We start from the raw sequence: 15,472 nt of genomic DNA on the forward strand, positions 1-15,472 counted from the left end.
GGACATTGGTATTATCTCATATTGAGATTGTTCTATCCCCAAGCCTTCATTTATATCCATTTTAAGTGTAGGAAACATTTTGACATATGTGCTCTTTTTGACAGGTTGAAGATATTCTCAGAGGAGAGCGTTCCACTGTTTGGACCCCCTCTCCCGTCTCCGCCTGTGTTTACTGATCACCAAGAATTCAGGGACTTTTTATTAGTCAAATGTAAGAAAGCGAACTAGAAATGTACTTTGAATGCACACAACACGTTTGCACTTTCTCTTTTTGTTTATGATCGAGTGTTGCTTTCGCTCCTGCAGTAATCAATGGAGAGAAAGCCACACTGGAGACACCAACGTTTGCCCAGAAGCGTCAGCGGACCCTCGACATGTTGATCCGCTCGCTCTACCAAGACCTCATGCCAGACCTGCACAAGGTACAGACGCTTGTGTTTACCGTCAACAAGTACCTTTCTTGTCCATTCTTCGCTGTCTGAACTTTTTACCCATCCAAGTTTTGTCCTTCTTGTCACTTTGGTGACTTCAGACACTATCCTCTGCTGAGCTTTGTTCTGCTGTATTCTACTGCAGCCCTCGGTCTCTCTCTGCATACTGCACCACGTCAACTGGATACTACTGCAATGCTGACTTTCTCAGCAGGAGGCTCTCTCTCTCAGACTCCTCACACCACTTTTCTTCTTAAAACTCCTGTTTTCATTCTTTTAACTGTTGCTCTAACCGGCACTTAGTTTTCACTGCTGCTGTTCTCACCCCCTGCCAGGGTCCGCCTCTAAGACCCCACTCTGCTTTCTTTTTTCCCCTCTTTGTGTGTGTGTGTGTGCGCATATGTTTGTTTGTGTTTGTGTGTGTGAACATTTTGGGTGTTTTAGGTCCCTTTTTCTCCCCAGAACATGTTAAACCGGCGATCCTTCAGCGACGTGCTGCCCGAGTCTCCGAAGTCGGCGCGCAAGAAGGAGGAGGCGCGTCAGGCTGAGTTTGTCAGAATAGGGCAGGTAAAAAACACACAAACACACACTCACACACAAACACACACACTGCATTAACACACTATCAGAACACTAAAGTGAGGAGGCAGAGACACCCTCACCAGAGTACACACCCAGTAGAAGGTGGGCACACACAAGCAGCATAAATAGACAAATACAGACACACATGAACATGTAAAAACACTCTATTTGTCATTATCTGTGAGCATAATACCAGCATGTTATACAGAGTGAATGTCTGACTGATACGAAATATGTATGATAATATATCCTGCTCATACCAGAGCAACTTTTAAGGGTACATTTCCCCTTTTAAGGTGTAAATATAGCTGTCTCTACGTGCTTTCATTTACCTGTTTTCAATGTTGGTATTCTTGTTTTGTGCAATTTAAATTTTTCTAAGTTCTCAGTTGGAGATGGTCTATTGCTATTCCATTTCAGGCACTGCTTCTTTGCATTTGACCTTCATTCACTTTGTCTATTATCATACATTTTATGTTTTTATATCTCGTGTGTTTGATGCTCTTCATACGGTAACTTTAGAGCAATAAGGCACGTCCAATTTCCTTGGGAATTAATGTAGTTTTATGTTATCTTAGCCCTCTTGGTCGAATAGAGTGAGCATCTTATCAACATGGGACAGTGGTGCAGTGGTTAGCGCTGTTGCCTCACAGCGGGAAGGTTCCTTGTTTCGAATCCCCGTCAGAGAGGGCCTTGATGTGTGTGATGCAAGAGTTTGCATGCTCTTCCATTGTGCATGCATGGGTTCTCTCAGGGTACTCTGGCTCATCCCACAGTCCAAAGACATGCTTGTTAGGTTAATTGGTAACTGCCTGGAGGTGCGGCTGGCTGGTTGTCTGTCTCTATATGTCAGCCCTGTGATTGACTGGCGACCAGTCCCGGGTGTACACCACCTACTGCCTAATGACAGCTGGTATTGGCTTCAGCCCTGTGACCCCGAACGGGAAAACAATATGGATAGTGGATAGACAGATTTCGTTTTTTTTTTAGTTTCTTTCAGTCTCTGCAAAGCAACTCGACACTTTCCAAGGGAATGCTTTATAAAAAAGGAAGACACTCCCTTATTCTTGTATGAATCACTTACTGTTCAAGACTTGTAATGATTCCCAGTGTATTTCTAGAGAGAACATGGACATGTTACTTCCATCAGACTGGTATTAGGAAGGATCACCTGAAGATCACAATGAACAGATGGAATAATTACAGCAAGCAAAAACCTGATCCGACGCTCACATGAACAGCTGGCTGTTGTTAGAAGACAGACTCTGCAGGCACAGAGATTTGTGATGGATTTGATTCTTGGACAGAGTAGTGTCTGCAGGTTTTAGTATCAGGCTGCATATTGAACCCAGCTGTCAGGTGCAGCATCCTGTTACAGCCCTGAGGCAGAGAGAGGGACTGGCTAACCACTCACTGCTGCTCATTAAGCTGGTTGCTTTGTGCGCATGGTTATGAATGAAGGTGACTCAGATGAATGTGTCGATGATTCCCCGTCTCCTGCTTACATTGTGCTCTTGCTTCATTTACAAGGAGAGTTACATCTTGGGAATGATAAATCATAAAAGTAGTTTGTGTGGCTTTAATGTAGTGAAAAAAAATCTTAAAGGTCACATATTATCCTCCTTTAAATACATTTAAATAAGTCTCAGAGCTTCCCTATAACATGTCTGTGAGGTTTCTTGCTCAAAATCCACTCCTGATCCTGTATTTCATCATGCCTATTAACCCCTCAGCCCTGCTCAGAGCAGGCTGTTTCTGTGTTTGTGGCTTTAAATGCAAATTAGCTGTATTTGACCACGCCCCTCTCTGGAAGGGGTTGTGGCTCGGGCTTTCTTGCACCATCCCCTATCGTTATCAGTGGAAAGATGGACTCAGAAGGAGCACCTATAGCTGTGGGAGTGTCACACACCTGGGGGAGGGGTTACTGCCCTTCGTGATGTCATAAAGGGAACATCTCTAAATGGCCTGTTTGTGCACACATTTTCTGAAAAGTGGAGCAGGCAAAAGCCGGAGAGAATGTACTTTTCTCATGAGCGGGGGGATTGTAGACATGCCAGGGACACATATAAGTTTGAGAATAAAATCAAGTGTATTCTGCATAATATGTGTCCTTTAACATTAACTGTTAATCTGTTAAGGCTGTATGTGTGGAAAAAAAAGATGAAATACAGCTACACACTTTCATTGTTTTAGAAAATACTTTTCTGGCTTTTATGGAGAAATGACTTCATGTGGTCTTTCGGTCCCTGCTTAAATAACAAAGTATATTCTGTTGTTTATTTATGAGGCCGTGATATGGTTCTGATCACATTTTTCAGTTGAGAACACTTAAGACTTGAGCTGTAATCAGGCACATTATTCACAGTGAGACACAATGCTTTTTGTTATGTTTTTGAGCAGTGTATAATCTAACCGCCACTGCTAGTATATATTTTTTATTTTGACACAATAATAAGCCATATACAGAAGCTGTTGTTGTAGAAAGCTATCCTCTCTCATCTGTGAGGAGGATCTGTGACTCTGTCTGTTATTATAAAGCCATTTAAGAGCTGTAATTCCTGACAGACAGCAGAGTGAACAGCTTCCAGGAGGGTCAGGGTGGAATAATGATAGAAGAACCGGTCAGTGAGTCCATGCTCAAGTATTAATGTGCTGATGTAATGATCATTACACCTCTGCTCTTGGTGCTGATGTAACTATCATTTTTCCGGGAACAAGGTCTGGAAACACAAAAGAGATAAGTGTGTAAAGAACTGTCCGTGGTGCTGAACCAGGGCGACGTCTGGCATTGTTAACATAATTAGTGTGTTTGGGGTTGCTTTTGAAAAATTCATTGTTTCTTGGAAAAATATGCTCTCAGTTATCATGTGATGTTCCAGACAATATTCTGGAGTGAAGCACAGCTGCTGTTGATTTAGTGCGCCTTGAATCAATGAATTGAACTTTTTCCTAATTGTAATTTTCCCCATAGTACATATCCAAATCTAAAATGTTTCTATTTTACAATAATGCTCACACAGATGTGGGAAATTAAATGCGCTTTTCATAAACTCGACCACATCTTTAAGGGAAATAATGTACTTTCACCTGCGTTACAATTATTTACATATTTAGGTTGTAGTTCTTTTGGTATTCAACTACATTTTAAAAACTACAACAATTAGCTCATGCACTTCAAATTAATTGGAAACCATTCAATTGATTTGAAAAAAATATAAACTTGTGAGAATTATCCCTTTAAATATTTTGTTTAAATAATCTTATACCATGGTCTGGGTGAATACTAGATTCTGATTGGCTGAAGGGTGTCACATGGGTGTAGATTAACTTTTGATATATACCAGAGAAAGTAGTTCCAGGTAAACAGTTTGTTCACTGTTTCTAATGAATGTGCTGCAGACGCTAAGCTTATGTTATTTTATGTTTTTGTTTATTTGGGTTTATTTTGGTTTTATAGATTTGGGGTATTTGTGCCTCGTTCTCCCTCTTTGGAGCAGAGCCGCTTCTTATTGGCTGGGTAATTTACTGTGGTTAATGACACCTGGGGGAGACTGGTGAGAGTGGGGAGCAGAACAGTTTTTTGACTGCAAGCGGCAGCTGAGATTAAATGATAGCGACCTGATTTGTTTATTTTACTTTGTCGAGTTTCATTTTTGATGATTTTTTTTTGTAAATAAATGTGCAAGTTGTCTTAGAATCTGCGGCTGCTTTTTGGTTTTGATAGCGTGTCAAACCCACTCAGCAGTGCCTTACCTGGAAGTTTAGTTGAAGCCATAACGGTAACCTATAGCTGTTTTTCAGGGGACTTTTATAAGAGGGAACTGTCTGGTAGGGAGTTTCCCTGACAGAGTACTCACCATGGGGACTTTTTTCTGTCTGCATTATCACCACCATGGTTGTTATGACTCAGCACGAGAGTACGGACCCAAAAACAAAACTCCGGACACAGAGGCACAATCCAAACCGTCTTTAATGAGCGACAACAAAAACACACAACGCCAAAAGAGCATTGGTAGCGAGAAAAACAAAATCCACAAGGTAGAGACTTCCACAAGTAGGCGGGCAGGCACAAGCACAAAACACCAGGCACTGAGGCAGAGAGACACAGAGGTAGAAGTTAGCAACACACTAGTAGTTCACACAGAACGATACTCAGAGATGTCGGCCAAAAACAAGGTAAATACCACAGAGAGATATAGTATACTCAGGGGTTCACGAGTGGTGAAAAGACCGGAGTAGATAAACTGTTGCAGATGAGGATGATTGATTGCACCTGGGCTGCCTGGGGAGAAAACCACGCCCACCAGCACTCACACACACACAACCATGCACACCTGACACACAGGAGAGGAGAAACAGAGGGTTGAGACAAACAGAGGAAAACTAACAACAAACATGAGGAAGGGAGGGGCTGCTAAGGATGAACCATAACAATGGTACCTACTCTAAACGGGGTTCTAGGAACTGAAACAGTTCTTGGTTCCTGTGGTGCAAAAGCACTAAAAAAGGAGGAGGGTTCTGACAGTTCCTAGATATATGAAACAGTTCCTGTGATCCGAAGACACCTTATGCCTTTTTTTTTTTTTAGGATTTGAGACGGATTGCTTTAAAATCTCTGATCTCTGTTTTTTTTGTTTTGTTTTTTCACATTTTTTCACCTCCTAGAGGCCACAATCTGCCTGCAAACCAAGCTGTTGTGTTCTTTTTTCAGTCTACACTGAAAATAAGTATGTAGTAATTATTTACATCTGCACACTGCGGAACAGACAGCCACGAGGAATTATCGATCAACAAAGTTAGCACCTTTTTGAATTAGTTCTAACGATTTGGTTTTGCTTCTACAGTGTTTTCTGTCTCTTTTGTTTTCTTAGTTTATCTCCTAGTTCTCAGCCTTGTTCCTCCGAGTGTTTTCTGCCTTATTTGTCTTGTTTCTGTCGCGCTCGGCTCATAAACAAGAAGCCCGAACATCGAAACTTTGTGCTCTAAAGCTTGAAAACAAAGGGAGCGAGACGTGTTGATTCACTGATTTCCCTGATTTGTAGAGACAAGGCGTTTGTCCTCAACTAAACTGTCTCTGTATATGTTCAACGGCTGCGTGATGCAGAATATACTCAAAGGTTTCATGTGGATGGATCAGTATATGTATTTGATGTATATTTCCAGAGTGTGCTGCACTGCCCAGTCATTGTGCTGTTTGTTCATATTGATTTAATTATCTCCAGGTTGCCTGTTTATGCAGATATGTAAATAGAACCGCCCGACAGTTCAGCTTGGACTGGAAATTGTTAACCCGATCAGACGCTTGCTCCTTTAGCATTCGTGCAAACTTAATTCTGATGCAATTACAAACTTTATTCCATTTTCAAGACACGGTCTTTTTTTTTTACAGTTGCTAGTTGGCTTGTCTACATCCTTTCTATTCCGACGAGCTGCTGTCACATCTCTCAGCATAAATAAGCATAAAAACAAGGAAGCAGCAGTAACAGTGTAGTTATTTATTAGAGATGGAATACAAGGTGCATAATTCAACGAGCTCACAGCACTGCTTGTGATGCATTTATGTGCACATTTCTCATGCAATAAAAAGAATAACTCAATTATTCAGTGCAGGCTCCATGATTCAAACATCTTATCCAGATATTTTTGTAGCGGTCACCGGAATTTTTTATTTTAAGAGACACTCGTGCCTTAGGTGAATTATGTGAGCAACCAAAAGTTTTTCGAGCGATTCTTCACAACAGCACAAGTTAAGTTAAGAACAGTTAGAGGTACTTTTTGGTCACTTGACAAAAGCTGCTTTCGGACCGCAGGAACTTTTTCATAGTTGGAATCCTCCCCCTTTTTTATTGATTCCGCACCGCAGGAGCTCTGAACTATTTTAGTTACTAGAACTCCGTTTAGAGGAACTTAGCTTCAGAGTAGGTACCATGGCGGTGTGAATGCAGACAGAAAAAGAAGTCCCCATGATGTGAAGTTCTCAGGGAACTCTATTGGATAGTTCCTCTTGCTGTTCGGTCAGAAAACACCATATGTCAGTATAGCATTTTGATATTTTTTTTTAACTCTACTACAGTGTCTTCTTCATTGTTACCTTGCTCCTTTTTACTTAAATAAATGATCAGATCATGTCTCTGGCACTGAAGGCCACAGCATCCAGTAGTGACAGATGTCTCTGCTGTGTTTTTACATCTGTAACCATTTCATCCTCAGGCTCTGAAGCTGAAGACCATTGTAAGAGGAGACGCCCCGACCAGCCTTGTTACCACGGGCCTGTGCAGGAAAGAGGTGAGCGCTCGCTGTCTTCTAGACAATTCACTGCAGAAAATCTGAACCGACATTTTATTTTTCTTTGAGATTAATGAAAATGTTTTAATCCTTATTTAGATTACTTCCAAAACAAATCAGTGTAGAGCCAAACATTTATCTATGTTTTAGAGTTTCAGATAAATTGGAGCAATATTCCTTTTTGTAATGACATGACATAAAAACATTTTTGTTAAGGTCATTTATCAGAGAGATTATTTTAAAAGAATTACCAAAATATTCATTGAAAGGACCTATGTCCATGTATAACTACAAAAAAATGAACAGTTTCTTAGTTAATCTCAGTCTAATTTAATTTCTGTTATTTATTGTTTTTCATTTTTATTGTTTTATTGTTAAACTCCAAAATTTAGAAGGTATCAAGAATTTTTTGCAGCTTCTTTCTTTCACTGAAGCAGCAATCTGCCGCACCTGCTGCTGTTTTTAACAATACTAAATACAGGCATGTGGATTTATCTTATTTGACTGATCTTGCACAACTTGTACAGCTTTTGAAGATCACGCTTCAGGCTCAATGCAATCTCAAAATGGTTTTGTAGTTTACAAATGTTGTGTTATTGTTTTTCTTATTAAGTTTTCAACAAAGCAAGTAGACCTGAATTCTCATATATCTTTGTCCGTATGTGCACCTATTCTGCAGCCATGGGAGTCCCAGTCGTTCTGCAGCACTTTCCCCTACGAGATCGTGTGTGCAGACTCCTGGGGTCAGTCTCTGCTGGTTGCCACGGACACAGCGGGGGTCATGCTGTTGGATGGTGAGATCATCCCTAATCTATATATCCCTATGTCCTTCAAAAATAAAAGCCACCCATCCATATCCCTTCAATACTGCGCTCAGCTGAATGCCACGACTTACAGCTAGCATGAGGATGATAATGATGGTGTGCATGTTTCAGGGCCGGATCCTGCTCTGCCTAACGCAGGTGAGTGACTCATTTTTTATCCTTGGTTATGACCTATTTTCTTTTTGTTTGTTTTACAGATTATTAAGACAAACATTGCTTGACTTTCTCTATAGTCCTCAGGTTTTTAAGATTTTTAAACGTATTAGATCTTAAGTTAGATCTTAAGAGAGAGTAGGTGTTTACACCGTGTAATGTCAGGGGGAGACTGCAGAGAAAATAAATACAAATGAAGTTCCTGTTATTTTAAATAAGACAGCATCAGTGTCCTTTCCAGGTCACGTCCACACAATCTGTCAGTAGAGATGCCTAATAAGAGTTTTTTTACAAGCCGAAATTAAAATGCCAAAAACATTTTTTTATCAGCCTTGACTGATAATCAACATTTCTTAAGAATAATGTAGGTTCTTAAGAATGTAGGTTTATGATAGAATTTCTTCTTCTTTGAAACTCTACCAAGAAGAGTATTTTTCCACTCCCACCTGTTGAACATATCTTGTATTATATAACATATATTAGATATTTTTATTTAATGTTTATTTTATTTTAAGACTCCCTGACAGTAGGAGTTCTGCTGTTCCCTTATTTACTATTTTTGTATTCTACTTTATGTTCTTTGTTTTTCGCATCAAAAACACTCCCATGACAAATTCCTTCAAATCTATACCTTGCAACAAACCTGATTTTGTAAACGCTGATGCTCTTTGCTTTGATGTAACAAAAAAAGGGACACACACATAACAGTGGCATTTAACACACCAGGATTTACTTGAAGCATCTTTCTTCTGTTTTTCTAAAATATATACTGAAATGTGTTGTTACTTTTTCACAAGGCCTTTGTAAAGTTGAGATATTTTCTACCCTAATTAGAGTCATTTTAGAAGACAACAATACCAATTATCTGATTGCATCATCAAGTCATTTTCGGATTTGACATCTTTTTATTCGGTTGTGTGTTGTTTTTCAGAGACGCAGGCTCTCCCTCCGGTGCAAGCGTTTGACAAAACCATGGTGGTGAAGCAGATGCACGTTCTCGAGCCTCAGGACCTGCTTATCACCAGGGCGGACAAAGGTACACCTCAAGGGGGAAAAAAGGACAATTATGCTTAAAACCCCCTCCCTGGACATCAGAGTGTGCTCCATCCTTTGCCATCCCCTCCTTCATTCATTTTTTTCTGCAGCAGAACCGAATTTAAAGCACATTTATTCTCTCATTATTCCCATTTTTTTCTCTTATTTCACCTCTGTCATCTCTCTCTGCGTTGTTGAGTACGTACTTACCCTTTCCACCTCCATCGGCCGAGTGAACACATCGATCTCTGGCTGTGATCTAAGGAAGCTGACCTATAGAGAACCAATCCCCGCCGGGCTCTGTGTGTCTGTGTGTGTGATTGTGTGTGTCTGTACAGAACAGTGTGTGTCTGTTTATCCTGCAGGTCTGGATTGACTGTGAGCGCTGTAATGGGCAGACACAGATAAAATGAAACACACGGACCTGAAAGCATTTCAAACAAAAACAAATAGACTCTTTGTAAGAACAAACAGCTCTGCAATTCGTCTCGTGTTTGTTTCAACCAAAAGAGCATTTAATTAATTAGCGCGCAGATTATTATAACCCTAATATTAACAAACAGGGTTAACTTGGTTTTGATAGTGATTATGTGATGGCAGAGCAAACATTTGTCACGACTGTGTGTGGGCTTTGATGAAGCCTCTGAGAAGCCTCGGAGTAATCCTCTCTATTGTCCGAGCGTAGGAGGATGCTTAAAAAAAAAGAGCGACGGCAAATTAAGAGTAACCTTCATGCAAAACAGAAGCGCCCTTTTGTGTGTTTTGTTTCCCAGGGAAGGACGCCCGGCTCTATGTGTTCAGACTGAGCGCGCTCAAGAGAGGCCTGGAGGAGAAGCAGCTCGTCAGGAGCAAGTGTGACAGCCGCGAGAACAAACTGGAGAAAACTAAAGGTACCACACAAAAAGAGTTGCGAAACATTTAAATAACTCTGCAAAACAAGCAAGATATCATAAGTGATGCAATTAACTTTAATACATCTTAATTCAAGACGTAAAGGATAGACTACCGATTGAATGTGCCAATATACACATTTAAACAGAATTTGTCCTTTTTAATTATTTAGTTCTTGTCAAACGTAATTAAAGCTCGTGAGAAACTTTCTGTTTGTGTTGATTTTGGCGCCCCCCTGTGGACAGATCAGTGCCTCTTGGGTCTTTGTTGATCTTGTCCTGTACATTTAAGTCATCATTTTAAAGAAAAAATCATATCCTGCTTTGAATAAAGTTTCTTTGCCATGGCAAATGGAAACAAAGTTGGTTTTGGCAGTCTGTCGTGAACCACTTCTTCTGACGCCTATCTCACCCCATCAGATTCAAACTTTAAAAAAAAAATATATATTATTTAACCTTTATTTAACCAGGAAAGAAAACTTGTTGAGATTAATAATAATAATTAATACATTTTTTCAAGAGTGTCCTCGCCAAGACAGGCAGCAGCACAATTAACAGAGTTTCACACAAACAACGAGCAGCTAAACATTCAAATACAAAAATACATTATTATTAAATTACATTATTATGAACAGTAACTTCATAGAATTAATCAATCTTGTTGCTAATTGTCTTGTTTACATTTGAAGCTCATAAAGAGACGACAATATTAATTTGGTGTCTGTTTCACAACCCCTCTAAAAACTCTTTACATGCACTTTAAGTGTTAAATGAAGGTATTTGTATCGTTGCTGTCTAAGTAGAGTTACCGTCTTTTAGTATTAAAATGTCTTTGTAGTATAAAATAACAATTCCAAACAATAGACTTTTAAAATAAGTGTATCCAACACAGCACTGTATTTGTTTTTTTTTACTGTCAGATGATGTCATTTATAATGTGAGTGTTTCAATCTGCCTGCTACCTTTGGTTTTCTGAAGAAGATAATGACTTTAAGAAAAAATACAACTGACCTCAGTTTTGCTCTTCAGCACCACCTGTGGTAATAAAAGGTAATCTTGGTTACAGAATACTGATCTTTTCTTTGTTCGCTCAGTCAGGATAACTGTTAACTAGCGATAAGAACTCGGTGAACTGCTTCAAACACAAGTGAGCTAGAGAGCGAGTCTGTTACACGGCGGCAAAAAAAATCCTAAGAGATGGAAAACGTGTCACTGCAAAATATAAGGGCATTTATTCCAGTGTGATACGTTTATTGTTTTTTTCTTATTTTGATAATAAGAGAAACTTAATAGACATTTATTTGAAAGAAAATCCTTTTGGAATTTGATTTTAAACTAATTGAAGACAATGAAAAATTTGATTGTTGTTTTTGTTTTGTTTCGTTTGAAAGTAAATCCATCTATTTATTTATTAATTGGGAAATTGGTCCGACATCAAGCAATCCACAATTGGATCTTGTTTCTTGTCAGCTTTGGCAGAAAGATTAATTGAAAATGTTGTGACAAATTAAATCAGTAACCTTGTAAACACATTTTTCAGTGTGAGGCAATTACTTCTTGACGGAATTTTTTTATATTAGTCAAAAGAAATGGATATTTAATCAGCCCAGTAAAGGATGTTGCGACCTTTAAAAAAAAAGTCCTCTGAGGAGTGCAAAAACATAACCTTTGACCTGCTGCTGCTGTAAAGTCATCTGTCTGAATCATTGATCTGTTCGATCACTCACCCATCCTCCTGCTTCTCCCAAACCCTCTTCGTCGCAGGCTGTCATTTGTACTCTATCAACACCCACCACGGCTCCGTGCTGAGGATAGTAGCAGCTATCAGGAACAAACTCCTCCTCATCACCAGGAAACATCCACGTTTTGAAGGCTTCAGCGCCATCGCAGCGGGAGCAGACTCACCGGTGGAGGAGTTTCAGTACATACGGGTACGACAATAACTATATTAGGAAAAACTTAACGTGCAGAAAAAATCAAACTCCTGACAAATGAGAATCAGACTCATAAACTTATGAGTTTATTTTTGGTTTTGAAAAAAGAAGACATTATATTTGTCTGTTGTCTCTTTACACATAATATATTCTAAAGCTGGGTTTTTGTATTTATGCGAGACGTTGTGTTGAGCCGCAGGGGGAGAGAAGGTGAAACAACAAGTACATGCAGCTGTTCTTAAAATACAAATAAGTTAGTTCATGTTTTTGGAATTGGATTTGACCAGAAACAAATGAAAGTCAGAAGAAGTTGCTCAGAGCTCATGGAGGCAATTTTGTTGTTTTTACTACATAATTGCCCCAATTTGTCTCCATGACGGCAACAACTTTCCTTGTCATGATATCATTGTATGACATCTTGAGACACATAAATGATCATCATATCTGTAGACTCAGTTTGAAATAGTTTTTTTTCCAAGGATATCTTTATTTTCTTATGTCCATAACAAACACATGTCCAATAAATCAGCTTGATGTGTCCGTACAGAAGGAATCCAATGATTTTTAATTCATGACTGTGCTTCACAAAGGGCAATGCTAATTCTGAACACTTTTAAGCTTTCCAAAATTTAAACAAATATACTCAACAAGTTCCCAAGTTGACTATAACTTTAAACACAGCTATGTACCCAATGGAAGTATGAAAATAAAAATGTACAAGACATGAAGAGAAAAAAGGTTATATTTATTTTTAGAGCAATTAAAGTAAACTTTGTGTGAAAGCACTGAGGTTCATCTTTTGCCATCGCTCCATCAGGAGATCTGTCTGTGTGACCCGCCGGTGGTGATGGCTTTGGTGGACGGGCCGACGGGGGAAAACGACAACATGATCTGTGTGGCCTACAAACATCAGTTTGACCTGATCAATGAGAGCACAGGAGATGCCTACAGGCTACACCATGTAGACGCCAACAGGGTGAGGCAACACCTGCAAACACACACACGCACATATTACCAAGCTGCTTGGGTGAATCATTCACAAACCACAGCTGAAGAGGAGAAACGAAGATGCTAGAGGATGAAGAGCTTCTCTATGTATACTCTTTTTTTATAGCTATTTTTCCCATTTCTCTTTTGAAAAAGTAACTGAAAAGATGACAAACTGTAACAATGTGTTTTTCATAATCTCTGGATTTTCACCCAATACCTTGGCATCAGTTTTTGCAAAGTTCCTCTTCCTTGACCTTTGGATCATGTTTAAAAGATGTCCTTTAAAATGACTCTTCTCTACTTTCAGGTAAATTATGTAGCAGCCATTGATGTGTACGAAGACGGGGAGGCGGGCCTGCTCTTGTGTTATAACTGTGAGTCTCCCTTTAACTCTGAACCTTTCAGTTGTTATTTGACACAGGTTCCTGTCCCTGCTGTCAAATCTAAGCATTTCTCTTACATAGCTCCTTTCTGTAGTATACAATAATTGTACAGAATGCTCCAAGATTTAAGAATACATAACCCTAACCCTTTACTGTCTGGATAAAAGGACAAATAGCTCTTGAAGTTTCTAAATTACAACAAAACGCAGCTATTAGGCCTTGTTTGAAACATAAACAGAAGAAGAAGAACCAGTTTTCTTGTCTTTCTCCAGATGTTTGTTACTATAAGAAAGTTTGTCCGTTTAACGGCTCTACACCGATGATCCAGTCCAACACCTCCGACTTCCACTTCAGCTGGAACCAGATGCCTAATGCTATCGGTATGTTACCACGGAAACAACACTTGGGCTCCACCCAGACTCTTCCTGCAGGCCTGGCCCAGAGCTAGCTGTCACCATGGAAACGCCATGTGTGGTCACAAGCATCCAATAGGCTTATGTGATTATTTTGTGTGTTTGTGTGTGTTTATGCACATGTGTCTGTGCTGGTGAATGTTTTTTTTTATTAATGCAGAAAATGATGAAAAGGGAACACAATTGGCACTAAACCTGTAACCCTGACCCCGTTGATAACATGTTGCGGCTCCATGCTCCTTTCTCTCAACACATAATGAGACACACAAACTCATACATTTTTACAAAGGCAATAACAAAAGGTGTGAAAAATATTGGAGAGCCTCTGCTACGCTCAGCAGTATGTTTATATTAACAACAAGCCTGGTTAAAACCCCACAAAGGGTTATCACCCAACGCTGAATGGGAGTTCTGTGTGTATCATTTTAGCATCATTTAGCTCCTTGTTTTCGTCTTTCATCAGCTGGTAAATTTAAAGTTTTTAATTCACTCTCGCTAATTTTTATCAACCTAATTTCCAGCTAAAACATCCGACTGTTTTCTGTGTTAAAAATAAAGCTAGCTCAGTTAAGCCCCAAACAACAGACATGCAACATTAGCAGTTAGCTGATTGACGAAGTTTAGCATTAGCAGCTTAAATGCCAGATGTTTCCCTCAGGAAACAACAAAACAAATCTTTAAAAAATGTATACATTTTTGTAAAATTTGCATGTTTGCACGCCAATTGTTCTGCTTCTTTACCATCCATTTGTTCTGTCTTTGCAGTTTGTGCATTCCCTTACATATTGGCCTTCACAACCGACTCCATTGAGATCCGGCTGGTGGTCAACGGCAACCTTGTGTACACAGCTGTAGTCCCAGAGCTACAGTTAGCAGCTTCACGGGTCAGTATTTAGCGAAGAAATTGTTCATCTATGCACCTAAAACACACATGATTCACTGAAATAGGAGCCTTTAAAGCTGTGTGTATTTTTAATGTTAGTAGGCCAGACTGTGCGTTGTAAAAGTTGCTGTCTCAGCTCTCTTGTTTCAATCAATCTTTATCACCCTACTGGGAAATATGGCCGGCAATCTGCATGGCTTCAAAGCAATAATACATTCATTATTCATACACTCAGATGATATAAGAGAGACCACAGAACACCTGATAGAACACGTACCTTTTCCCCCTTCTATTTTTTCTCATTTGATCTTTTTGTATTTTTCTTTCTTTTGTCATGTTTTACCTTCTTACTCCAACCTTTCTGTCAAGTTATTTCCTTCAACATTTCTTGGAATCATTAACTATTCTTTGTGTCGCTTTACTGATATCTGTAATTCCTTCTTTTTCTCCACACACAGTCAGACATCTATTTTCTCTCGTCTGCTCCGGTGAGCTCAGCATCCAACTGCAGTTCAAGAGACACCAGTTCCCATAGTTCCCCACAGACGCCCACCGGCTACGAGATGCCTGTATTCCCATCGCCGCTTGGTGACGGTAAGCCCATCACAGTAGAAGCACAAGAGGATGTTGATATAAGTGCTTTCCAAGTAAAGATTTCCAAATGTCAGC

The 15,472-nt window shown here is 39.6% G+C and overlaps 1 protein-coding gene across 5 annotated transcripts in view; it reads left to right on the forward strand.

The window, feature by feature from the left end:
- Positions 1-15,472, forward strand: part of garnl3 (GTPase activating Rap/RanGAP domain like 3) — a 72,885-nt gene that overhangs the window by 47,803 nt on the left and 9,610 nt on the right. For 3 of the 5 annotated variants that reach the window (XM_065965433.1, XM_020634624.3, XM_065965432.1), the window contains exons 14-27: positions 105-211; positions 307-422; positions 876-998; positions 7,224-7,298; positions 7,978-8,092; positions 8,234-8,260; positions 9,207-9,311; positions 10,084-10,200; positions 11,965-12,131; positions 12,952-13,110; positions 13,432-13,498; positions 13,780-13,887; positions 14,686-14,804; positions 15,262-15,397. In XM_065965433.1, the coding sequence (XP_065821505.1) occupies positions 105-211; positions 307-422; positions 876-998; positions 7,224-7,298; positions 7,978-8,092; positions 8,234-8,260; positions 9,207-9,311; positions 10,084-10,200; positions 11,965-12,131; positions 12,952-13,110; positions 13,432-13,498; positions 13,780-13,887; positions 14,686-14,804; positions 15,262-15,397 (1,541 nt within the window). The remainder of the gene's footprint in view (positions 1-104; positions 212-306; positions 423-875; positions 999-7,223; positions 7,299-7,977; positions 8,093-8,233; positions 8,261-9,206; positions 9,312-10,083; positions 10,201-11,964; positions 12,132-12,951; positions 13,111-13,431; positions 13,499-13,779; positions 13,888-14,685; positions 14,805-15,261; positions 15,398-15,472) is intronic. The other 2 variants (XM_065965434.1, XM_065965431.1) reach the window with 1 other exon arrangement.

Source organism: Labrus bergylta, chromosome 17 (assembly GCF_963930695.1).
Source record: "Labrus bergylta chromosome 17, fLabBer1.1, whole genome shotgun sequence".
NCBI lineage: Eukaryota > Metazoa > Chordata > Actinopteri > Labriformes > Labridae > Labrus > Labrus bergylta.